The sequence below is a fragment of the Agelaius phoeniceus genome, chromosome 6, assembly GCF_051311805.1.
Source record: "Agelaius phoeniceus isolate bAgePho1 chromosome 6, bAgePho1.hap1, whole genome shotgun sequence".
Lineage (NCBI taxonomy): Eukaryota > Metazoa > Chordata > Aves > Passeriformes > Icteridae > Agelaius > Agelaius phoeniceus.
Window position 1 is genome coordinate 54,311,897 of NC_135270.1, and position 26,058 is coordinate 54,337,954.

The 26,058-nt window shown below is 41.6% G+C and overlaps 2 protein-coding genes across 14 annotated transcripts in view; both read left to right on the forward strand.

The window, feature by feature from the left end:
* The first annotated feature begins 1 nt into the window (after nt 1).
* On the forward strand, nt 2-22,686 carry COA8 (cytochrome c oxidase assembly factor 8). Of its 4 annotated transcripts, none has more exons than XM_054634453.2 (5): nt 2-134; nt 986-1,183; nt 2,195-2,258; nt 4,203-4,293; nt 6,801-7,044. In XM_054634453.2, exons 1-5 carry the CDS (start codon nt 9-11, stop codon nt 6,904-6,906), a joined length of 585 nt encoding a protein of 194 aa, XP_054490428.2. In that variant the 5' UTR covers nt 2-8; the 3' UTR covers nt 6,907-7,044. The 4 variants fall into 4 exon arrangements, with proteins under 4 accessions (XP_054490428.2, XP_077036861.1, XP_054490427.2 ...); XM_054634452.2 differs by having other exon boundaries at nt 9-239; XM_077180746.1 differs by lacking the exons at nt 4,203-4,293; nt 6,801-7,044 and adding an exon at nt 22,433-22,686.
* Nucleotides 22,687-22,781: 95 nt separating this feature from the next.
* Nucleotides 22,782-26,058, forward strand: part of KLC1 (kinesin light chain 1) — a 45,600-nt gene continuing 42,323 nt past the window's right edge. For 3 of the 10 annotated variants that reach the window (XM_077180755.1, XM_054634443.2, XM_077180754.1), the window contains exon 1: nt 22,783-23,121. The gene's annotated coding sequence lies outside the window, so the exon portion shown is untranslated. Of the gene's footprint in view, nt 23,122-26,058 lie in introns of all 10 variants that reach the window. The other 7 variants (XM_054634444.2, XM_054634445.2, XM_054634446.2 and 4 more) reach the window with 3 other exon arrangements.

Here is a 26,058-nt window from a genome sequence, read left to right on the forward strand (position 1 = left end):
GCCGGGCCATGGCGGCCGCCCGGGTGCTGCGGGCCGGTGGCTGTTACCGCCGCCACCCCCTCGCCTCCGCTTCCTCCTCCGCCTCCTCCGGCAGCGGCCGCGCGGCTGAGCGCGGGGAGCGGCCGGACAGCGTGGTAAACCCGGCGGGGGGCGGCGGCTCCTGCGGGGGCCGTGGGGGAAGCCTCGGGGGCCGCCGCCCCCACGGAGCCCTGAGTGGGGAGCGCTCTGGCTGGCTCCCGGTAACGCCGGCGGGGCGGGGGCAGCCGGCAGCAAACCGCGATCCCCGCGGCCTCTGGTTTTTATGTGTTTGCCGAGGCCCCCGGTGTTGGGTGTTGGAGGGGCGCTGAGGTCCGGGCTGTGGGCTAACCCCAGGTGTTCCGAACTCGGCTGGGGCAGGCGCACGCCTGTGTGTGGGCACAGGGATGCAGGAAGAACGCCGGGCTGAGGAAAAGTTAGAATCGCAGAATTATAAAATATGAATTTCTAGGCCCCTACAAGGATCACCGAGATCCGATTCGTGGCCCTGCACAGAACAGCCCTAAGAATCGCACTACTGAGAGAGTTGTCCAAAAGCTCCGCGAGCTTGTCAGGCTTGGGGCCGTGACCCCATCCTTGGGGAGTCTGTTTCAGTGACCCTCAGCCCTCTGGGTGAAGAGCCTTTAATATCCAGCCTAAACTTCCCCTGCCACAGCTTCACGCTGTTCCCTCGGGTGCTGTCACTGGTCGCCAGAGGGCAGAGATCGGCCCCGCAAAAAACTGGGATACTTGCTGGTTCTCTCGGTGAAATATTTTAACTGAGTATTAATGATAGAAAAATAAAATTAAAAAAAAAATTTAAAAAACTGGTCACAGTAAATAAATGTGCTTTATTTCTGAACTTGCTATGTTTGTATGCTCCGTGCCGTTTGGGAATTTATTCCAGATTGCGAGGTCCTTCAGAAGCTCGGCAGAGGTGCTGGTAACGCGTTGTGTCTGTGCTCCGCAGGGCCTGGGTTTCCGTCCCCCCGCGCACTCTCACAGTGACTGGATCGGGCCCCCGGACAAGCTCTCCAACCTGCGCCCCGTCATCTTCTACGTGCCCCCCGAGGAGTCGGCGCTGGAGCGGCGGCTGCGGGAGGCGCGCCAGGAGGCGCAGGCCAGCAACCAGCGCTTCTGGGCACGGCACAACCGCGCCTTCCGCCAGGTGAGCGAGCCGGGCCCGCACCCGCTGCTGCTGCTGCTCCCCTGCCTGCCCGAAACCCGGGGGCTCGCTTCTGCCCGCTGTTAATGCGCTCAGGGTCACGGGGGAAATGATGGGTTTGTCGTTCGTTTATTTAGATGATGCACAAAACTAAACATCCCACGTGTTGCTGCCTAGTGGCATAGAGTATTTGCCTTTTTCCTGTCTTGCACTGAAAGTATAAAGTTGTAGCTGCTGGACCTGGCTGTGGCTAGAGCAGCTGTTGAAAATTATTTCATGGCTGGTTTTTCTCTTGTCATAAGTGAGAGAAAAGAAATTTGGTGTAATTACCAAAATTACTAAATGAGGGTAAATGACATGTCCCATTTCACTGGGCAGCGTATCCCAGCAAGGCTAAAGTGAGTCTGTCTTTCCTGATTTTAGCATCTCCCAGCCAATGTGGCATTTTTTGGAAGAACAGTAACAGTTCAGTAATTCACCATTGTTTATGATGCTGAACATCATATCTTCTCAAAACTTGCAATGATCCCAGAAAAAATGAAGCTTGGTTTTTTTTTAATTCCACAGAACTGTTTTTAAGTCTGTAAAACCCACACACAAATGATTACTGTGCTTCCATCTAAATAATTTTAATTTTTTAGGCTGCATGTTTTTCTCTATGCTCAAAATCTCAGTTATACACTACAGCACATTTTCTTAGTTTGCTTTATAAACTGAAAGTTTGACTTCTGTCAAACAACACTGAAGTTTGGCTGTAGCTTTACTCCACAAATCAGTTTTATGAGTATCAGTAGGACACTTGCATGAATTAATTGATGCATGCAGGTAGCAGGATCTAAGTGACCAGTTTAACTCACTAGACTAAGAAAAATGTTTAGTTGACACTTGCAAGTATAACAAGTATTGCTAGTTCTTTCAAAGGATGTTGAACACCACATTGCTATGTAATTAAAACCAATGGTTAACTTCAAGGACTGACTACATCCCATTCTAATGTGGAAAAACATGTTTTAGGAAAAAGAAGAATTTATTTATTCAAGACTGAAAGCCAAGGGTCTGGAAATGAGAGATGAATCAGGTTAGTGAGATCTTTGTTAATAGTTTAGGATGCATTCTCAATTCTGCTTAACTTTGAATATTGTTAGTTTATGCTCTTTATGTTCTGTCAAAAGTAAATCTTATGGGTAGGATTTAGAACTGTTTTCAGGAGTGTGATTATAAAAGAGACAAGGAGCTTTTCAGAGACGTGCATGTGGGGGTCAGATCATCTGTTGCACTGTTCTCCCCCTAATTCCTTCCCTGCAGCCAGAGGGAATGTGCTGAAATCCTAGCCCAGTAATATAATAATTGTGTAGCCTGAGGAGGAAGGGACTTTTTACTTTCACACCTCCTAAGCCAGTGAGCTGGCTGAGATAAACATACAGAGCATTTGCCTCAAGTGCATGTTATGGTTGAGCAGATAAATTCCCAGTCTTTGGCTTCAGGTCCCTGCTGTGTCCAATGAATACAATATTTTTCCTTGAGGGAGAGCAAGGCAGCTGCTATCTGCCTGTCTCTGCCTGGGCACAGTTACTGTAAAATAGTTGTCCCTCTAATTCATTGTGTGAAAATGAAAACAAAATGCCTTCATAATAATAGTGAATTGAGCATTGTAGTATGAGGTTGAACACTTTGTTCACAGAATAATGATCTGTTTGAGTTCAGTGAAGCATCTGCTCTGACGTTCTGTATGTCACAGACCATTATTTTTCTTTTCTGTTTGTATTCTGGTGATCAGTGTGTGCTTGAGAAGTAATTTTAATTAAGATCTATGTTGTTTCAAAACCACTTCTTTTATACTGCTGTTTTGTTGGTTTTTTGTTTTGCTTTTACACTCTAGAAGTAAAAGAGAGTGACCACATACTTCCATTAAAAATAAATCTATATCAACTGCATGCCTTTGGTCAGCTATTCTATAATACAGCTGTGAATGTTTGTAAAAATAAAAATATACACAAACAGTTGTAACAAAACTTACTTTCCTATGTAATGAATCAGTTTTGCTGATACCAGTATGAAGAAACAAATTAACTATAAGTATTAACAGTTTTCAAATGGTTTTATAGTTAATTTATCCTATAGTATGTTAATACATTGTGGTATATTAGTTTTTTTAATAATGACAAATAGAACCAATCAATAATTTGCATTTCTGTGGTCAATCTCAAAAGCCTTAAAATGCATTTTGGAAGTGTAGCAAGTTGAATATTGCAATTCCATTTCCATCATCCTATCCATGTTCCCTGGGGCATTGAAATTTGACTGTCATTTTAGGGACATTTTGTGCCAGAAGGGTTGTGTAGGAATTGTCTGGTAGAGTTGAGAATATTTGCTGGTTCTCAGGATTAGACATCTTGTGCTATAGCCACAGGTCTTCCTGGACCTTTTATATTCTGGCTATGAATGACATATTCAAAATAATCTTTTGTTCTCAAAATAATTGCCTACTAGATTGTTTGGGAGTCTCATATCTCAGAACATAAACTTTTTGCCTGAAGTTACTTGGAATTTATTAACAGTAATAGAAAAAGAATTACATCGGAAAATACCATGCCAGTTGTGGATAGTGTTCTTTTGATATTTATGGACTTGCTTTAGGGGGGGAAATTAAATTACTAAATGCTCTTATTGGTACTCTTTAGGCTTTAGCCCTGTTAGAAATTATTTTATTCAAAGGAAGATACTCCTAGATCTATGCACATTTTCATAGGGGTTCACTGCTTCCCTAAACAGTCTAAGAGCTGATAAACTATTACTTGCACAAGTAATAGGGCTTTAAGAACTATGCCAGCTTCAAGATGATCAGTATTTTTAATCTGCTGTGCTCTCTAGATAAGTCTTAAAAGATTGAAAGTTAAAGACATTAACTTGTTCAGGTTTACACAGAAAGCTTGTAGGAGCAAGGAGTTAGACCTAGCATCTGAACCCAGTGTTTTGATCCAAAGAATTGCCTTGACTTTGTTACACCAAAACCTATTTTCAGGTCAAAAAGCAACGCTGAATGCAGAGGAAATGGCTGACTTTTACAAGGACTTTCTAAGTAAAAATTTTAAAAAGCATTTGCAGTACAACAGGTATGTAGAAGGTATTTATGTTGACCATTATACATTACAGTTTAAGTGAAAGGTATAAGATCAAGCTTAAAATTTGAACATTTTTTCTGTAATTGGTAAAACAGCACAAACCCTTGTAATTTTGGAAAATTATATTTTTAATGCTATTATTAGCATTTGGCGAATCTGCATTATCATTTGAGTTCTGCTGCTGCTTATTGTTGTTTTAATGGAAAGATAAGCTCAAGTCTGAGATTTCAAGAGACAAGATCAGGCACATTTTATTATTTTAGGGCATGGGTCTTTTTATGCTGCTAATTGAAACTGATAAATGCAAATAGACCACTTGAAAGTTCTGGATAACAGATTCTAGCTGACTGTTAAATAAGGACAAGTAAATTATTTATCTCAAAGGAAAATCATTTAATGGGAGTAATATTTAATAATCCTGGGTCTATTATTTTGCAAGTGTCTAGTAAAAAAGTGATCAGCTTTTGAGTTTGACAAGGCATAAATTGATCACCTGACCTGGGTAGAATCTCAGCTACAGCTTGGTGAACCCACATCCAACTCTTCAGAGCATCTCCTGCCTTGTTTCAGTGTCACTGTGTGTACAACAACTCGATAAACTGGACTGGGGATCTGAAAGGGCTGAAAAATGACTTGCAAACTCACATACCCCTGCAAGTAGCTGTGCACACTTGAGAAAGGGCTGGAAGTGAGGGAGGAATGGGAAGGTGAAGGAAGACAGCACTTAATTCAGAAATGCTGACCACTGAATGTGAAAACAGAACTGCAGTTTCCTCTCTGTAGTGGATTGGGAGATTATTGGGCTCAAAAGTGTCAGGTGTGTCTGGGTTCCTCATGGTGTGATGCCAGTGAGAGTTCAGCCATCACTGCAGCTGGTCTGTAACCAATGGTGGCTTGAGTTTCCTTGTATATTGTGCATAAACCATAAAATATTCTAAAATCCTGTAAGAACAATTTAACTAACAGGTATTTAAATCTACACATCTTATCTTGCCCATGGAGGGGCAGGGGGGAACCTCATCATAATCCAAAGCAACAGCATGAAAAGATGCAAAGTAAGAAATTGTTTTTAGTGAAAGGATTGTCAATACATTGCCTATAATTGATAAGTGGGAATGCAAATAGTTAATCTTAGAACTGGTTACCAGTTGCCATTGTTGCAGTGACCTTAGGATAGTGTCCCATCTTCAGGGGAAGAAAATTCAGGCTTTGTGCTTAAACATGACCTTCCTTGCTGCTGACTTGGAAAATCAAGTTTTGTTGGCTGAATTGTTGTAGTTTCAAAGTGGAACTGCACAGCACTGAAAACAGTAGAGCTTTTTACAGGCAGTCTGATTCTGAGGGGTCATATTTATAAAAATCTGTTTATGCATTTAGCTGTATGTTCTTTTGCAGTATTGCCAGCTGGCCTGAAAACTGGCAGCTGAAGTGTTGCAACTTCTAAAATGTAGTTAAAATTGAAGCAATGACTGTGCATAGATGCCTTGAATATCTAGTTCAGGGTACTTAGACTGGAAATAGAGTTTGGTTTTGGAAAAAAATTCAAGAAGGATGTAGTAAATTAAAGGTGAAAGAGGAAAAGAAACAGTTGCAATGCTAGCATGATACTTTTATTTAACATGACAATTGAAGGGGTAGCTCAGTGCTGCCTGTCAGTGTGAATTTGGCTGCTGTCCTCACTGAGGGGTTGGTATCTCAGGCTTATGTTAGAGCTGTGCATGCAAGGTTTGCCCCAGACATCTCAGGAGAAGACCTAAATCCTAGTGTTCTAGTTACAGAATTCTATGTATCCTATTGCTTCTTGTGAGCATTGTACGACATGGAAGTAAGATCCTTGTTAGAAACTAGAAAAAAAATTTGGTATTATTTTAATTTGTAACAGGGCAGAGAACTTGAAGCTAGTTTGCAGAGGTTAAAAAGGGCTGATGCAGACTATACTGTGAATAATTTTAATTTGTTCCAGACACCGTGCATGATTAATAAAAATTAAATTATTTAAAGATATAAAGACTAACTGACAATATTAAAGACATTATCTTTAAAAGATACTGCAGTAGAAGGGTAATGTTGAGTTATACAATTAGCCTTTGAAGTGTGGTTTGATTTTATTTTTTGCCATCCTTGTATGAGACCAACTCTGCCCTTTTTAACACAGGCATCTTTATCCACACACAAACAAATTTTACCTGAAGCACAGCACTGGCAGGTAGTCCAGATAGCTTGGTGATCTGCTTTACTTCTGAAACATGAGACAGTTTTAACTATTTTATCTCAGCTGATTTCAAATGCAGCTGCAACCATGTAATCCATGTGTAATCTGTTCCTGAATGTGGATATACACAGACTTTTTCATAGGTTATTTAACTCTTATTAGGCAGGAAAAGGGTTCCCACAAAGAACACAATTTGGCAGTGCCAAAGGATATTTTAATATAATTGTGTATCTTTTTCCTGCTCTTGTTCTGTGTGCTGATTATTTTCTTGGCTTTGGAATCCTAGAGATTGGTATAAACAAAACTTTAGGATCACATTCCTCATGGGACAAGTTGCACTGGTGAGAGCTCTGAGGTGGCTTCGTCGGAGAAAGAAAAATGTAGAACAGTAATCACAGCTCCATGAAGAATGCAACACTTATGCTATAAATTTGTGGTTTATAGTAATGTTCAACATTTGAATGATTGATGCAATAGTTACTTGAATTTGTTTGTTAAATTATGTAAATAAAAGTCAACACTGGTCTTAATTTATAATCAGTATGTAGATTTCCTTTACCCTTTATTCCAAGAATATCTAAAATATTTCTCCACCGAAACACAAGGAAGAAAACTTTCAAAAGCTGTTCCTTGTTCATGTCAGATGGAATGGGTAATGAGTGTCCTGTTTTTACTATAGACTTATGGCTGCTAAATAATATGAGATTGTGTGCTGCACCTGAAGTCTGGTCTCAGAATGATGTCTCCACTAACTATATTGGTATATAAAGACAAAAATTCCTCATTTTGCAGCAGTTGCCTGTCTGGGGCAGTAGCTACCCATAAGTAATACAATATGGGTGAAGGAACAAGTTTGAATTGAGAGTATATATACAATCAGTTTAGAATAATCCTCTATTCAGTGTGATTATCTGCTATTTTGATAAAGATTTAAGGTATGATTTCATATAAAGTGCTGTGCAATAGGATCTTCTTAGATTTTCTTTTTTTTAATTAAGAGAAATATGCCTCCCTTGGACAAGAGCTCCTCTGATCCATGATTGGTAAATGTTTTAGTTGCTGAGCAATTTAACAAATGTGCTACCCATCATTTAATCTTGGTAGAAGACAAAACTGGTAACTCCTGCATGAAGAATGACATTACTACAAGCATGCACTGCTTTCTCCTGGTTCATTTCTTCCCCAAAAGTGTGCTATTCTCACCAGCTTCACCAAAGCACTGAAAATAACTTGTCTGAGGGTTGATTTTTTGGCCTCCAGGTAAGTAACAGCAATTGGAAGAAGTTTGGTTTGAGTGAAGTCCTAAAATATTGTGCCATTTTTAAATTAAAAGAAGTCTCAATCCTCACTATCTTCTCTCTGTCCATTTCTACAGTTAAATTACTTTTTTTTTATCCAGTACCTACTAAGAGGATTCTGTTAAAAAGAATGTATGCTGTCAGATGAAGTGTTTTCCTAAAGCTGTGCTGTAGGGAAGGTTCTGCTTTTGGAAGCATCATCTCAGTGGCCATTGACCTATTTTTCATATCCAAACATGACATGGTTTGTTCACAGACTTTTTTCAACTGGAGCAAAAAGAGCTTTGTCCACATCAACTATAATAATTTTCTGCAAAATGAAATAAGTTAAATAAATTACTAATACAGTAGCAGATCACAGTGTTTCATGCAACTATGATATTATCAGGCTAAAGTGGCCACTGAGTTGTGATTTTACATATTAGTAAATGAAAACAGTGATTAATGTTGTTTACTGAGATAATAGCCAACACTTTGAAAATATTTGTGAATGTTACACTGCATCAGTTACTGTAAAGGGTATATATTAAAAATTTACAAAATACCATGTTTAGGAAAATAAATTTTTGAAATAGACTATAGTGGGTATGTCATATAATTCTTCAGGGCTTTACAGTAAATCATATCTTACAGTATGTAAAATTTGACCACAATGTGAATGCACACTTTAATAGGTAGTTCTGATGTAAAACAATAATTGGATAATACAAGAAAATATCCCAGAAAGGGAGAGACCAGAGCCCCAGTGGACTGGTGGTTTATGGCCATATGTTCTGACAGCCTGTGTAGAACATCCCTAAGGTAGTTTCACATATGCTTTAAATGGGTAGAGGTCAATCAAAAGCATTTTCATTTCTGAGCTGCTCACTTCCATTAGCACAGACATTTTTGTGTCTGCCTGCTGAACCAGATCAGGAAATTGATTCACTACTCAAACTAATCCAAGGAAAAAACTGTTCGATGTCAGATGAGCTAATGTGCTTCATCATGCAGATATGTGTTATTTGGCATGGGGGAGCTGTGGGAATTCAAATGGAAGGTTTCGATCGCGCTTCTGTAAATTCACAGTTAAAACTGTTTTCTGAACATGTAATTTTCGTGTTTGTCACCCAAAACCAGTATCAGCATACACTGGACCATACTAGGATACTGTGAGCTGCTTTGTCTTTTAAATGCCTCCAGGGACAGTGACTCTACCATCTCCCTGAGCAGCCTGTTCAACTGCCTGACATCCCTTCTGGTGAAGAATTAATTCCTAATATCTCAACTTCTGCTGGTGCAGCTTCCAGCCATTTCCTCTCCCATTGCTGTGACTTGGGAGAGTGACTCTCACCTCTCCAGAACCTCCTCTGGGGTGGTTGCAGAGAGCAGGAACACTCCAGCAGTGACCTCTCTGTCCTTCCTCAACTGAGGGGCCCAGAACTGCATGCAGCAGCTGAGCTGTGGCCTCAGCAGTGCAGAGTACAGGGGAACAGTCACTGCCCTGCTCCTGCTGGCCACACCATTGCTGACACAGCCAGGATGGCTGTGACCAGTGCAGAGTGCAGGGGAATGGTCAGTGCCCTGCTCCTGCTGGCCACACCATTGCTGACACTGGCCAGGATGGCTGTGACCAGTGCAGAGTACAGGGGAATGGTCACTGCCCTGCTCCTGCTGGCCACACCATTGCTGACACTGGCCAGGATGGCTGTGCCCAGTGCTGAGTACAGGGGAATGGTCACTGCCCTGCTCCTGCTGGCCACACCATTGCTGACACTGGCCAGGATGGCTGTGCCCAGTGCTGAGTACAGGGGAATGGTCACTGCCCTGCTCCTGCTGGCCACACCATTGCTGACACTGGCCAGGATGGCTGTGACCAGTGCAGAGTGCAGGGGAATGGTCAGTGCCCTGCTCCTGCTGGCCACACCATTGCTGACACTGGCCAGGATGGCTGTGACCAGTGCAGAGTACAGGGGAATGGTCACTGCCCTGCTCCTGCTGGCCACACCATTGCTGACACTGGCCAGGATGGCTGTGCCCAGTGCTGAGTACAGGGGAATGGTCACTGCCCTGCTCCTGCTGGCCACACCATTGCTGACACTGGCCAGGATGGCTGTGCCCAGTGCTGAGTACAGGGGAATGGTCACTGCCCTGCTCCTGCTGGCCACACCATTGCTGACACTGGCCAGGATGGCTGTGCCCAGTGCTGAGTACAGGGGAATGGTCACTGCCCTGCTCCTGCTGGCCACACCATTGCTGACACTGGCCAGGATGGCTGTGACCAGTGCTGAGTACAGGGGAATGGTCACTGCCCTGCTCCTGCTGGCCACACCATTGCTGACACAGCCAGGATGGCTGTGACCAGTGCTGAGTACAGGGCAATGGTCACTGCCCTGCTCCTGCTGGCCACACCATTGCTGACACTGGCCAGGATGGCTTTGGCCTTCTTGGCCACCTGGGCACACTCTTGCCTCGTGGTCAGACACTGTTGACAGGACCTCTGCTTGTCCTTGTTGACCCTCACACCATTTGCCTTGGCCCATCCATCCAGCCTGTTCAGAGCCCTCCAGCAGATCACTCTCCTGCCCAGCTTGGTGTCTTCTGCACACTGAGGGGGTCCTGGATCCCCTCATCCTGGTCATTGATAAAGATATGGAACAGAACTGGCCCCAACACTGCTCCCTGGGGAACACTGCTTGTGACTGGGTGCTAAATGGATGCAGCACCATTCACCAGCACTCTGGGCTCAGCCATCCAGACAGTTTTTAACAGTGAAGAGTGCACCCATCCAAGCCATGAGCAGCCAATTTCTCCAGGAGAATACTGTGGAAAACACTGTCAAAGCTTTACTGAAGTCTAGAAGGGAACAAAGCCTAGGAGGGAACAGCCTTCCCCTCGTCCTCTCTGCAGGTCATCTTGTCACAGAAGGACATTGGGTCAGTCAAGCAGGACCTTCCATGTGATCGTTCTCAGGCACTTCTGAGGTTTCCAACACATCAATATCCATTGTGTCACTGCTGCCACATGGAAATCCATCCCCAGTCTCCATGGGACGACAGATGAAAGGAACTCCCCAGCACACCATCCCTCAGACACTGGTGTGTTGCCCCCAGGCTATCTCCAGTCCTGGTTTTATCCTTTTCCCCCTTCAAATTCATTAGGATTCTGTGTGGAGTGCTGAGTCCCTTCATCTTAAACCTATTGAGGGAGTGAGGTATTTATCTATTAGGTAAGTGTTGAGGTCTGATTTAAATAGATTTAAAATATCTAATAGAACCACTGTGAAAAGATGTTATTAAAATTAATCTGTCTGAAATTTTGAATCTCATTACTAAAAACCACATGCATTTACTGAGATAATTACATTTTCTGAACAGCCAAAAACCGTATCATTTTCACCAGTGTTGCATTATTATCCTTGACTCAGAGCAATTGCAATAACACCAGCTGCTTTTAGATATTATTGATCATAAAACCTTTATACATCAAAGGAAAGCTAAGGAGATGCCAAAGACTACTAAAAATAAAATTTTATGTATACAAAAGCCTGCTACAGTAACTGAAGCTAGTGAAATAGATCAAAGAGTGACTTTTCTGTGCACATTTTCTGAGTATAGGAAAAATACAGGGGAGTGTTCTTATCATTTAAGTATTTAGCTAATCCTGTCAGAAGGAACAGCAGTAGTTCATATTCAGTAGTGTCAGCATGTACCTTTCTAGTCCCTCTCATGTGCTCAGTAAGTCCACAATAAAGCAACAGTATTTTGGTAATATTCAAATAGTTTTAGTTTGTATTGACTTGAGGTGGTTTTGTTTTGATAGTCTGTGTGGCATTTTGCTATTCACTGAATTTCTCTATTGGACCATGAATTATGATAGAATATGAGAGGAGAAAGAGGAAGTGTCGAATGGGAATTAAGCTGCAGACTGACTAAAGGCTGGGTTAAAGTGATTGCAGCATCTTTACATATGATTAATAAAGACTTGTACTTAAAAAAAGAAGAGCTTTTCTCAATTTCATTATGGTCTTTAAAAGCAATGATAGGAGCTATGGAGGAGACAGCTTCTATGTTTAACTGAAAATTCTTAGGCATGCTATTAAAAATCTAGTTCAAACTTCACATTTGCTGTTTAGAAACTGACCCTTCCTGGCCCCATTTCAAGTGGACTGTCCTGCTTGCAATTTTTAGCTTCCACTGTCGCTAAGCAAGATTGGTACCCTACAGGGTAATCAGATTTAGCCAAACAAGAACTTAATTTACATCCTGTGCAGAGCCCACGGGCCAATCTTTTGCATAAAGACTTGAAGATTGAAATGTTTTCATGAAAGGATAATATATGCCTGGAACTGTAATATGCACAAATAACATTTTCATACTAAAAATTATATCCACTGATCACTCTAAACTGATTCACAGAATAATAAACCCATAATTGAATATTCAAGTTTATTTCTCAAAAAAACCCCCAACTAGTAAGGGAAGAAAAGCTCATTTTATTTCTTAACAATTTATGTCTTCAGAAGAGTTTATAAGTGCACGGAATGTAATCATCTTGAAGCACATACTCATTAGTATTCACAATTATATAAATCACTTCTTTGTGCCTTGGCTTTGCATACATTAATGGATTAAGATTTACCCAAGTATTGTGAGATTTACTTGACTGATATATTCGAACAACAATTCAAACAGCAGATGCTGTGGAAGTGCAAGAGTAGTACATGGGGCTAGAAATAGTAAAGGCAGAAAAAAGACATGATCCCTTTTCAAGTCTGATCTTACTCAGAAGAAGTATCACTATGTAGTGACTTATCTATAGTCAAAATCAGCTCTAGAAGACATGGTCCATTTCATACATTGGCTTGTGTTTGTGGCTTGTGGTTCAAACCAAATACCCACTTAACTGAGTTTCTTATATTTTGCAGGGAAAGGCACAGTGATTTTGCTTGCTGGTCCATGCAGGTTCTCATCCCTAGGGTGGCCCCAGGTGTGCTGTGACTGCTTGAGACAGCAGGAGGCAGCAAAAAATGTCTGTATGCATTTCCTGAGGCTGCCAGGAGCCAGCGAGCACCAGCCTAAGGCAGAGCAGCCCCGAAGCCACCGTGATGGACCATGTGTGGCAGGAGTTTCCAGCAGCCCCCCTGGCCGTCAAGGCTTTCTGGCAGTCAGCAGTGCTCTGCTCACACTGCTGCCTCCAAAAAACCCACTGATGTGATTCAGCTGCAGGCTTGGCCGTGATACTTCCATCAGCTGAGCCAAAACACATTAACAGGCAAAACACAAGTTTCAGAATCATAAGGAATTCAGGTCACTATTCATATCTCATTGTAAAAGAACTTCCTGTTGACAAATTGTAAGAAATCCTTGCCATGGAAAAATCATGATTGGGTTGTAGCATACGCTGGCTGTTTTTAAAGGGTTCCAGAAAAGCTACAGACTTTAATTCCTGGAATGACTCAAATAATTAAAAGTCTAAATTCTTGGGAGAGAGCAGAGGGGGTATGTGTTGTTTGCAAAACAGACTTTGTAGTTAAGGCTATTTAAGAAGACAAAATCCATGAATTTCAAATTTCAAAAGAGTCTCACTGCCTTGATTGCTTTCCAAGTGGTTGTATTACCCTAGAGTGTCATATAGAAAATAGATGGTATGACACAGCATAAATATTCTGCAACAAACCAAGCTCTGACCTTAGTAACTCTATAATAAATACTTAGGAGAAAACACTTATTTGTTCAAAATTTTATAAGAATCAAAGACAAAATGGAAACTAAGTTCCAATGAATATGTAAGAAAATGTCTTCTGAATTTATCAACCTTCTTTTCACATTTACCAAAATAGCACCTCACTTTTACTGTCATGTCTGGAAAACCTCCAGTTTCCTCAGGCCTCATGAAAAATTCCATCATGGAAAACAGAACAAAATACTAAGCTGACATATGAGTAAATAGCCACAGGTGCCAATTTGTGCCAAGGAAGAAATCCAGCTCACTTCAAAGAAAAAAATCAGTTCTGCCATAGGATATTATAGAGCAACTTGAATTGACAAGAGATGCTTAAAATTAATTTTGTTTGCTGCCTCTCCCCTGGTGCTGGTTCTGCTGCTGGGCAAAAAGGGGTCTATTCAGTGGGACACCTGAGGGCTTGCTGGACATGTCTAAGTTACCAGGGTATCTCAGCCCTAAATCTGAGCTCCACAGGACTGAGACACCCAGGCTGGTGCTGGGACAATGTGGCTGAAGAGCTCCCATTGTGCAGAGCACTTTTCCATCTCAGGAACACTTTTCTCAGGCTTTTAAATCATGGGGTTCACAGTTTCTCTAAAAGGAACAAAGCAGCTTATTACTTACTGACTTGAGTCTATAATTTATAGGTATTATCAAACAGGCACCTAGCACTCAATGCTCAATTTTGTATGTAATTAACAATGTCATTTCAGTATTTATAGCTACTATATGTTTACATGTAAATTAGAAAAGCAATCTCACTTGTTTACAATATGGACTTTGGTTTTGGGCACAACCCAACAGAATTCATAACCAAAAATTCATAACCAAATTCATATGAGTGTTCATATGAATATTCATTCAGAATTCATAACTAAAAAGAGATAGAAAAGAAGTGAAATTAATGAAAAAGATGGTTAACACAGCATTCCAGCCTCTTTTGGCTGCAAAATGAGTGGGATGGGAAATGACAAATGTGTGAACCATCCTTTAAATGAATTTAGAGTACTTTCTTCATTGGTGCACAATAAACCTGGCAGCACCATTTTACAGTTATGTAGTTAATTACAAGGACGTGGGGCACGTTCAACTGCTGCCCACAATGGAACCATTTACAGGGTACATTTCTGGTCAGTGCTATACACTGGGGAAGGGAGATACTGTTACTCATCAGCCTCTTCTGTGTGAGTCATGGCAGCTTTCAAACATATGGTGATGGTGTACTTTGTGGCCCTTCAGCATGTAATATGAAGTGTAACACTGTGTAGGCAGAACATTTCACTTTCATGGCTAATTTATATTTATCAGTTGTTCCCAGCTTTGTCTTAGTTTTAAGTGAGGCATGTGTCAGTTCGTGTTTGCAGCTACATTATCTTCAATAGGTAGACTTTGATAAAAAACTGCACTATATATGTCTTTGAAACAATTTCAATATATTTCAATTTGAGCGTTCATTAAAATAGTTATTTTAGATATTAAGGAATAATCTTATGTTAAAATACATGGATTCAAAATCTAAATGCCATGCATATGGCATGTTTCAGCAATTCCCCAGGACATTCCCAGGAGGCTGTAGTTAATTGGTATGGCAGAGTGAACAGCTCTCTGTAATCAAAACACCTCCAACAGTCCAGGTGTTTTGAGTGACAATGATGTCATAGATAACCATGGCAGCATGGATTTTTTCCTTCAAAGAAATTACTACAAGCTCTACTCTGTGAATTTTCCTATGCCCAGCTAACCACCAAAGTGAAAGGCCAAGGAGTCCTGCTTTAAATTCTTATTTATAATTGTCCTCTAAAGTAAAATTGTAGCCTCAGAATATCTGTAATGACCTACATACCAATGAGGTAACTGCCTTTTTAGCCAGTTGCTGCATAAATTACCTAAATTAAATCTAGTCTTTGGCACAAGGAAAACCTTCAGAACATGATGTGATGCAGCAGTGTCTGCCAAACTTGTCAAACTAATAGCATCCCCTCACTGTTTTTTTTATACCTATACTGGTCAATAAAAAACCTCTACACAGGTGCAGGAGGAATTGCTTTCTTCAGAAATAGACACCTACAGGGCTGCTTTCTAAGGCCTCCTTCCACATCCCCTAAATGCAGGGGGCACACTGAGTGTGGGTAGGCTGGGTCAGAGATGGGCCCCATGGAGGGAGATCATCTGTCCTTATCCTGCATCTGCTCTGTTTCCCAGGAGACAGGATGAGGAACAAAATATCCAGCACAGACAGTTCTGTTTGCTATTGATTTTTAGAGTGACTCTGCCCTTCTGAGCCCCAGGTCCTGTCTACCATCCATCTTGCCACAGGCACATTCAGAGAAGCCATTTTCTGTACAGACATAATTGGTCATTGGCACAGAAATGACAGAAACTATTGTCACACAGCAGAAGCATTTCCATTTCCCTTTCCCTTGGGGCAAACTGTATTACCATGAAGTCCCCAGTCCAGTGCAGCTGGGTACTGCCCCTGAAATACCCTCTTAACACAAACTTAAGACAAACTCCAACAATGAAAAGTGAATGTACAATGGCCTCCCATAAAAAATGTGAAATTCCAATCAACCTTGAATGCCAAGTGAATTTGGTATAATTCCATATAGAGCATTAGCTAAGGAAGAGAGAAAAGCATTTAACAGAACAAAGGGGTATAAAATTTTGGCAATTACTGTGCTATATGCAGAAAAGGAATACATCAAATGTAAGGGAGGTTTGCTGGCAAATCTGTCTTGGGAACAAACATTTTGGGTAGTGACCATGGCACAAACAATTGCAGCTCTTTAAGCTCAAGGAAGATGAAGCAAATAGGAGCAGAGAAGGGCAAATTGAATAATCAGGGAGATGTAGAATCGCTTTTAAAGAGATTAAGAGTTCAGTTTGTTTAGACAAGCAAATTGATGGTCATGAGGGGAGAAAGGTGTGCAGAATCTGCTACACAGGTGAGTGGAGAAAGAACCAGCTAAGAGAGTTAAGCAGGAAAGAATCTTCTTTTTCTACAAGAATTTAATTAAACATACAAAAAAGAAGTATTACCTATGAGGACTTCCTTAGAAATGCAAATACATAGAGAAATTGGGCCAATCAGTAGCCAGGGAAAAGAGCCAGAAAAAAAATAACACAATTTGGCACAATATCTGTATGTATATATTACCCTTGAGAATGCACAGTGAAGGAATGATGTTCTTGGGCAGGAAGGGCAAGATGCCTGCTTGGTTTTCAATGGACTTTGATAATTACATTTAGAAAAAGACCAGATTAGGTGTTTATCTGTAATGGCTTTTAGACTTCAGAGATTTAGTTGTGTTTTCTTTCATCAGTAGGTGCAAATTTCTACTTGGAAAAGGTCATATACAGCCATATACTGGCATTAGCATTTCTTGTGATTAGCTTATGCATAAGCTTTAATAAAAGGCAGCATCTGAAAAATCCTTCCTTCTTCTCTAAATGTATGCAGGAACCTCAGTGACAATAAAGAGAATAGATCTCCTATAGCTGTGTGAGGAAGCACCAGTTTTCCTGGTGCTGAGGCAAGTTGATATTCTAGTCTGTGCCTCTGCCTGATGTTGATTGGAAAAAATTAATGCTTTTCCTACATTTTCAAAGATTCACTTCTCAAAATAAGAAAAATCTCATACTGCTTAATGAAATTATCCCAGATTTACACTAGTGTATCACTGAAATTACAGCCCTCACAGCCCTCACAGGTTGGTTGTTTTAGGAAAAAGCATTTCTCATAATGAAACTCTGGAGGATTTAATGAAAAAAAGGTTATCCATAAGTCTCCTTTGCTGAGGATCCTAAAATGGCTACTGAAATTACCAAGGAAAGAGTCTCACCTAATCTAATTGCAAGTAATCTGGCAGCCAAACTGGATGAATTAGCAGATCTCTACAGGAATGCTGACAAACCATAGAGGTAATAAAGAGCTGGTGTTCTAAGAAAGGGAAGGGGATAATGGAAGCAGTAAGAAAGCAGACACTTAGAAATCAGTAAAGGTGATCCTTTTCCCCCCTGCTTTTACCTATATGTTCCTGGGTTTGAACAGACACATGATTTTGTGTTTGGAAGAGTCTGTTTGTTGTGTTTGTGGAATAAACTTTTTTGCCATCAATACTGGGCCTAATCCCAATATAAAGGTAAAAAAGGGAGCTGAGTCACAGTTGGGAAGTAAGGATATAGGAAGGTAAACAGGAAGTACTGTACCACAGACTGAATGTTATTATTCCAGTTGTGTGATATTCCAGCCACAGCATGTTTTTTATTTCCTCTGGAGGATCTAATACACTTCTGCAATGGTTCAGTGGCTGAGGTAGGTGAATATAGAAATAAATGTAACTTCCTGTGACTCATATGCAGAGATTAATAATCCTCATAACCTTGAATGAACAACTGGAACCCCAGGGGAGAATAAACTCACTGAGAAGTGAAAGTATGGAGGAAGGAAAGGAGGAACCTAAATAGGATGTTATCTTTCTTCATGCATAAGCACTAAAAGTCATGCAGAGTGAATATGGAGAAGAGAATATTTCCAAGCTAGAAAGGTGCTGGTAGTCAACCATCAGGTGACTGTGAAACATGGAAACAAGTGAGGAAGAAAGTTGCTTCATTTTTCAGTGAAATGAGAGGTATGACAGAAGGCAGAGCAGAAATTGCTGCTGCAGCATAGTGAGTGTAGTGGTGTAAACATTCCCTCGTAGAGGTGGCAACTTATTCCTTGAATGCAAGGAGTAAAAATACAGGTCTAATTATCATCACAAGCTCTCCTCTGTGAATCCTTAACCTGTTCAGAATTTTGATGTTTAAAGTAGGATCTTGGAGAATACTGACAGTGTCTGTAACCTCATATAGCACAGAGTATTAGAACTTGTCAAAGGGTGGAATCCTTAGCTCCTTGATCACTTACTACTTTGAAGATAACAGTGGAAGTTTGGATATATAAATATAGCTGTGTTGCTGAAACTTTCTAGTATTTTCCTCTATGTTCACATTAATATTGACATGCAAATTCTCTAGCTTTCCAGTGGTTATTTTGACTGTATTACCTGAGGCTTAGAAGTCTGTTTTTCATAACAGAACTGTTTTAAAGCTAAGTGAACGTGCTGCTTAAACCTTTCATTCAGTATGTTATGTTCTTTAGTAGCAGCACAGCTTTGTAATAACTGAGAGTTAAAAAAAATCTTATTAACAAAATATTCAGTGCAAGTGTCCTGCTCTGTTTTAAAAAATATAACAGAAATTAACTGTTAAGATTTGAATTAACACTTTATGCTTTATTTCCTTGCTATTTCTCTGTGGAGAGAAAACAGCAGGGAAAAGCAAACTTGCTTCCATTTATTACAGCTTCCTAGAAGTCCTTGTGACTCTGAAAAAGGAGAATTCACTTGCATGTAAATAAAGCTTATTGACTTGGGAAGCAGGATCACGATCAGTGTTTATTTTACTTAGAATTAATGCCTTGCCTGACAGTGGGTTCCCAATGGTAAGTTCAGCATTTGACAATGAGTCAAGCAAAGCAAAACACAGTCCTTTTACCCCAAAGTGCCTGAACTCCCTGACAAAAAGGTAGCTCTGCATGCAGTAAATGCACACATGAACAAAAGAGTTGGGCTAAATTTGTGCCTAGGACTGGGTATTTGACACTTCTGAGTCCGGTTTTTATGTTCCTCTTTTCCATAAAGGACATTCTTTTAGGAAATACAAACTAAAATATATGCAACTGTCAAGTGGTTGTGGTGAAAAAACAGACAGGTTGCTGAATCTGGCCTTTCAATATTTATTATTGCCAGGATGCTTTTAAACAGCACTTTAGCAGCAGTTGAAATTACTCCAATATAGTACTTTATTGTGGCCATATTTCTAAAATGAAGTCATAGATTTTATAGACTATAAGATTAGATTGAAAAAAGAGTAAAATTCTCTTTTGGTAGAAAGATTCTCTAAGATATATATCTAAGAAGGATATATTTTTTTAGTACAATAGTGTGCTGGTGGCATTTGGCCAGCGTCAACCCATCACAAATGGTAAAATAAAATGACTCACACTTCTTAAATGAAGTGAACCTGAATTTCTTTACAGGCTTGCCCCATTTGTGGATGTCAGTTAAGCTGACCTCAGTTTGCTGTGTGTATTTCTCACACTGTTGCACTTCAAAAACCACTGGGCTTTGTGCTGCATTAGTTGAACTGTTTGCTTTTTGCTCTCCCACTGTGAATTACAAACCTCCCTCTCTCTTCCAGGGGAAGGGGGAAATTGGTATATATTCAGACTAAAGAATCCATTCTAAATAATGTGTTATGGGGTTATGTTTTGGTCTGCACTCAGAAGTCTGCAGAAAACCACGGTGACCTTGCTGGCAATAGGCAAAGGATCATAGGAGCCACCATGCTTGGAGGTGTTTAACCAAGGTCTAGTTGACATGGTGGTGTTAGGCCATAGGTTGGACTTGATGATCTCAGAGATCTTTTCCAACCTAATTGATTCTGTGATTCTGTAATGTACTAGAGACAGCATGTCTCGATAATTTAATCAAAAAATCAGGGCATGCAGCATAACTAGTTCCTGAAGAGAAAATGGAAATGTGGGCAGTGAATAGTTTTTACTTCTAGATGAACCTGGATAATTCTCATGTAGATGAGACAGGAAAAACAAGATCCAAATGAAGAGGAACTCTTTGGATATTTCAGGTCAGGCAGTAGCTTGAGGAAAAATCATCTTCACCAAGTCTCTCCTGTGTCTAACTTCTGCTGTGTGCCATAAACAGAGAGGAGTAACACTGCACTATAGCTCCATTGAGCTAATCAACCTTCCTGCAGCAGGGAGCTTATAGTGTGTGCTGTTTATGTGGGAAATTGCCAGGATGCAAATACTTGATTAGCCAGCATATTATGAATCAGGGTCATAGCTGGAGTAGTTGCTTTGTTCAGAGATGCTCACATCCCTGGGGTGAGCAGCTAATTGCAGGAAATCTTTTAAAGCAAATGTGTGATAGGAAGAAAGCAATGAATATTGTTTATTCAAAAGGCAGGAGTGGTTCCTTTGAATCAGTTCTCTTGCATAATTATGTAATTAGGGCATGTTCTATTTTTAATTAAATCTCTTGAATATTCATGAGAATACTCTGAACCTGTGAACCAATTGGCATAACTCTTTAAAATGTACTTTGTGTAAAGGAATGCCCTTCAATATTTTTTCCCCTTTTATATTACTGTGCAAAGAGATATTTCACATTGCTATAATTAGGTTGTATTGCCTGTCAAAACTAGAATGTGGTTAATTAAATCATTAATATAAAATTGCCAGAGAAAAGTTCTAAATGGAGATGAAGAACACAAGAAACTGCTGCTTGGAAATATTTGTATCAAAATTGGGTTTTGCTGGACAGCTTGATGTGTGTAAGATATCAACCAGAGAGAGGAATTCACTAAGTATACTTTATTTCCCTCAACTTTTCAAATCCAGCAATGATTCTCTGTATTTACAGTCTAAAGACTATCCATGTTCCCCTAACTTTGCTTTGTTTCTTTTGACTCTTCCTGTTCTTCTGCCTCTTTGACAACATCAGCTTTGATTCCTCTTCCGACTTCCTGCTTATTCTTAGGAGCCTTGCTTTGTCACCCAACTCTTGTTCTCACATCTGCTATTCTGTAGACTTGCTCAGCATTGTACATGAGGGCAAACATACATAAGCTCTGCTTTCCTTGAATATTTTAAATATTACCAGTTAGGTGAGGCTGCATATTTTCATTTACCACTATACCTCTGTTCTTCTATTAGGTTATGATTCATACCCTGTACATACTGCAGGGACTAAATGATCATTGCAGGTCTCCTCCAACTGAACATTCTATTCTATTCTATTCTATTCTATTCTATTCTATTCTATTCTATTCTATTCTATTCTATTCTATGTGGAGCCCAGGTGATAATCAATAAAACAATCACAATATAATAGGTTGTCACCAATCCCTGATGATTTACAATGTACATTTTACTGCTTTGCTATATTTGATGTTTTGGGGTTTTGGTTTTTTTGAGGTTTTTGTTGTGGTTGTTTTTGTTTTGTTTTGTTTTTTAAACTGTTCTTTTTAATATTTTTTTTTCTATCTTATACCTCAATTCCTTCCATCTTTCCTTTCTGGGCTTAAATTCTACCTAGTGGAACATAACACAAAGAAAATACTGTGGCTGTTCCTTCCTCTCTAGCGAGAGTGGGAATGAAATTGGAAGCTGCAAAGAAATAGTTCTTGTGACAAGTGTCACTGAGTTCTCAAGAAAGTCTTACTTTTCATGTGTAAACCTGTGTAAGAGCAGGGATCTTTCACTTACTTCCATGCAGAACAAAGACAAGGCCATTGAAATATATTAGCAACACACACTGAGCTCTGTGTGGGGCCCCAACCTTCAACACAGAACTCGTCCTTCAGCCCATTTCTCTGTGACTTGCTCCATGAGCCACTGCACACTGCAGAGATTTTCAAGCGCATTTCATGAAGTCATGGTTGGAAGAGACCTTCACAATTATCCAGTCCAACCTTCCACCCAGCACTGCCCCTGTAACCCCATAACCACTGAACCCCATTGCCCAGGGCCACATCCCGGTGCCTCTTGAGCATCTCCGGGGTGGTGGCTCCACCACCTCCCTGGGAAACCTATTCCAGGGAGTGATGTGGTTCCTCCTGAGCCTCCTCTTCTTGAAACTAAACCAACTCAGGTCCCTCAGCCATTCCTCATAGGAGACATTTTCTAGACCTTTCACAAGCCGTGCTGCCCTTTGCGGGACACATTCCAGCACCTCCATGTCCTTTTTAAAGGGAGTTCAAGATTTTCCCAGAGGCATCCAACTGAGATGGGGGCATCAGTTTCACAAGTTCTACAGTCACCATAACCCTGAACTTCCTTCCACTACAGGAGGTGAAACCAGCGCCAGGAGCATCAGCAGGGGAGCCCCCTTGGCGTGGAACGGCCCCAGTGTCACCGAGGGCGCCCTGAGGAACCGCCGGGATTTGCTCTCCGCTGACATCCACTTGAGGCGGACGAGGCAAATCTTAGCAGGGTTTAGCGTGGCCGGCACCGGCAGCCTCGGGGATGCACCTGAAGCCCTGAGCTCCCTCAGAGCATCCCGCGGGGCACTGCCCGCTCCCGGGGAGGGCTGACGCCATGACGGGGGGCGGTGGGGGAGAAGGGCGCGCGGGCGCTTGTGGGAGAAGGGGGGGCGCCGCCATGTCAGGCGGGGCGGGAGGGAAGGAGGGAGGGGAGCGCGGGGCGGGACAGGGGCGGCGGCCGCAGCCGCAGCAGCAGCAGCCGGGGCGGTGGTGGCGGCTGCCGGCAGCTGTCAGCGCCCGCTCCGCCGGCGCCAACCACCGCGGCCCTGCCAGCGCCTTGCGGGAAGCGCTGGGTCCGCCGTGGTGCTGACTCGCTTCTTCCTCGCCTTCCCTCCCTCTCTCCGGTCCTCTCTCCCCCCCAAAAACCCTTTTCCTTCCTCCCTTTCGCCCGCCCATCGCTGACATCCTCCTCCGGCCGCCTCCCCGCCCCGGGCTGCGCGGCCCCCGCCGCCCCAGCGAGCGCTGCGCACATCGCCCGAGCTGCAGCACCGAGCGGTGAGCGGGGGGAGCCGGCCGGGCCGGGGCCGGCGGGCCGGGACCCGGGGCGTGTGTGTTTGGCTGTGGGTGCGTGGGGTGTTCAGCTCCTCTCCCTTCTCATCCGCCGCTGCGCAAACAACAAAAGGCTGCGCGGGCCGCCCGGTCCCCCCGCAGCGCCGCCGCTGACAGCCGGCCCCGTCCTTTCCGCGCCCAGGGCGGGGTGGCTTTTTGGGGAGGCTTTTTTGGGCGTTTTGTCAGTTGCGCTCGGCGCTCGGCTGCGGGCAGGGGTACGTGCCTCGGGATGGGGATCGGCTGGGCTTTGTCCCCGTTTCCTCTGCCGGCTCCCCCCGGTGCTGCGGCGGGCGCCGCCCTGGGAGGGAGCGGGCAGAGAGGGCTGGGGAGGCTCCGGCCTGCGGCTCCGGGCGTGCGGCGCTTTGTCTGCGCTCCCCCGGCGCCGGGGCTGCGCCGCTGCCAGGGCGGAACTGCTGGTGGAAGGCGAGGCGAGGACAGGTCTGCTTTGGGCTTTGTACATAGTGACCGGATTTATACATTGTAGGTCACCTGCCGGGCTGTAGTCCGAGGCGATTCGTAGACTTAGGTCTTGCACCTCCAAAATAAGGAAAGCATTGGTTAGAAACACGTTATTCTAGCAAAAAATACATAATTGATTTAATTGATAACTAATTGTACCTTTGGAGCAGAGATTGATTAGAAGGACACTTTAAAACCTTACTTATTTTGCTTTGGTCTTTCTGATATTTCTAAGTAACAAGATGCCAGATTTGTAGATCTGCATAGCAGTTGTACGTAATCAGAATAAGGAAACTTCTTGACACTTTATTGAATTCTATGTTCTAGACATATTGAAGCACATTTTAATTGCCAAGATGGTATCACTTAGTATAATACTCTTGTGTGCCTTTTGAAGGTGGCTAAATCAGTGATGGTGCTCTTAAACCTTTTGGTGGTTTTTTTTTTCGTTTTAGTGATTTCCATTAGTGTATATGATGTAAAAGTCATATCAGTACTTAAGATACTGGCCATGAAGTCAGAATACAGACTCAGAAAACAAAACTGGCTAGGAAAAAGCAAAAGTCTGTTTCTATAGTTTACTTTGAACAGCAAAATTATGAGCCAGTGTCATTCATATAGCATGCTTTCATGTTTACACATAAAAATACAAGAAATTAAAACAGTTAAAATTCATTTTTAGCTGTCTTGTGCTAGACAAAAGGTTTAACAACAATTGCTCTGCAAAGTAATTGTCTCTTTCACTTCCACTTTTGCATTTGCTCATCACTTAAATAGGAAACTTGTGCACAAAGGGTGTTCATTGGAAGCTAAAGAGGAATTGTTGAGGTTTTAGACAGCTTAGCATTTTGATTAAAAAAAGAAAAGCCCAACAAAACTGAAAGCAACACCTTTTAGAATGCACTGTTGATTTAAAACTCTTTTGGAAAATAGCTTTATTTTAATTGGGTATGAATTCCAAAGCTTCAGCGAAACATGATAGAGGATGTTATAACCCCAGGATTACAGATACAATTGGAAGTTACACATTCAGCATTTACTGGCAGCAGAGAGAAAGCTGATCCATCTGGTGAGGCTGAGCAGAAGACCTTGTAAGTCACTTGCACAATTATTTTTATGACCACATGGTTTAGGAGGACCTTTTCCATGAAATTAGAACAGCTATGGAGAACTCTGGCAGTCAGTTCCATTTAGGGAGACATTTCACATAGTGGAGAAGCATGTGGGTAAAGGCAGGGAATTTAAATTGTCCATTCCTGAAACTCGCTCACCAATGCAGTATCACTTCTGCATCATGTTGCAGTTAAAGTTTGGCAACCTTCATGTTTCTGAAGGATGAGGATGGAGCTGGACAGTTCCAGTAATCAGAAGTTCTAACAGCAATTTGAGCATGGATTCTCTTTACTTGCTACCATATATAACTAAAAAAGAGTATAAGGTTACCCCCCAAAGGTCCTGTGAAGTAGCTTCATGAATTGTTTGTCAAATTCCTATGATATGGTAATGCCTTATTAATGGAAATTGATTCTTTTAAAAGGTCTGTGTTTGACAACAGAGGACTCACATACATAATTTGAAATTAAATATGCAGGAGTCAATCTGAATGTTTTTGACATAGAACAAAATACACTGTACAGACATTTAAGGCATATAAGGACAATTGCTGCTTCCTGTGTTTATGCAGAACTTGCCATGCTCATGTCAGAAACCTCTCACTCATGTGCTGCTCATACAGTACACATATCTCTCTCTCTGTATCTTTTTGTGTATGCACACATACCTACATATGTCTCTTATTTAATTGGGAATTTGGGGAAATACTGTAGCCTTATATTCAGCTCTGAGTCCATTTAATGCAGCTTCTGTTTCTCTTAAAATGTGGGCTTGTGCAGTTACTCTTTCATCTCTTCTTCTGTTTGACTTCTCTGGCAGACGTGCAATTGAATTTACTCTGGGATTAATAGCATCTCTCCAGTTGCATAGCTCATGATTATTTTAAAACTCGATTCAGTGTACAAATACTTGTAAAATAAAGTTTTTATAAGAGGAGTAAAAAATACAGAAATCTAGGTAAATTCATAAATAAGCAAAGTGTACTCTGTTTACAAAGTAAAATGTATTCAGTGTTGAAGAGCAGAGTTGCAGATAGTGATGGGGACAAGCATGCTAGGTCTAGTTAAATTAACATTTTTTGTAGTCAGTAAGCCTCCAGGGTGTTGTTCAGTATGACACAGCTGTTGTAAAAATGGACCACTTCCTTCACCATCTTATTAAAGTGGGTAGCCACAGGCTTTCTCTTAATTCAGCCTTCATATTATTTCATGTTTCCAAAGTATTTCTAATTGTTTTACAAGAACGCAGTATTTACCTTGACCAAAGTTTAGAAAAATATTTCTTTTCAATGTTAACTCTGATTTTCCCTCA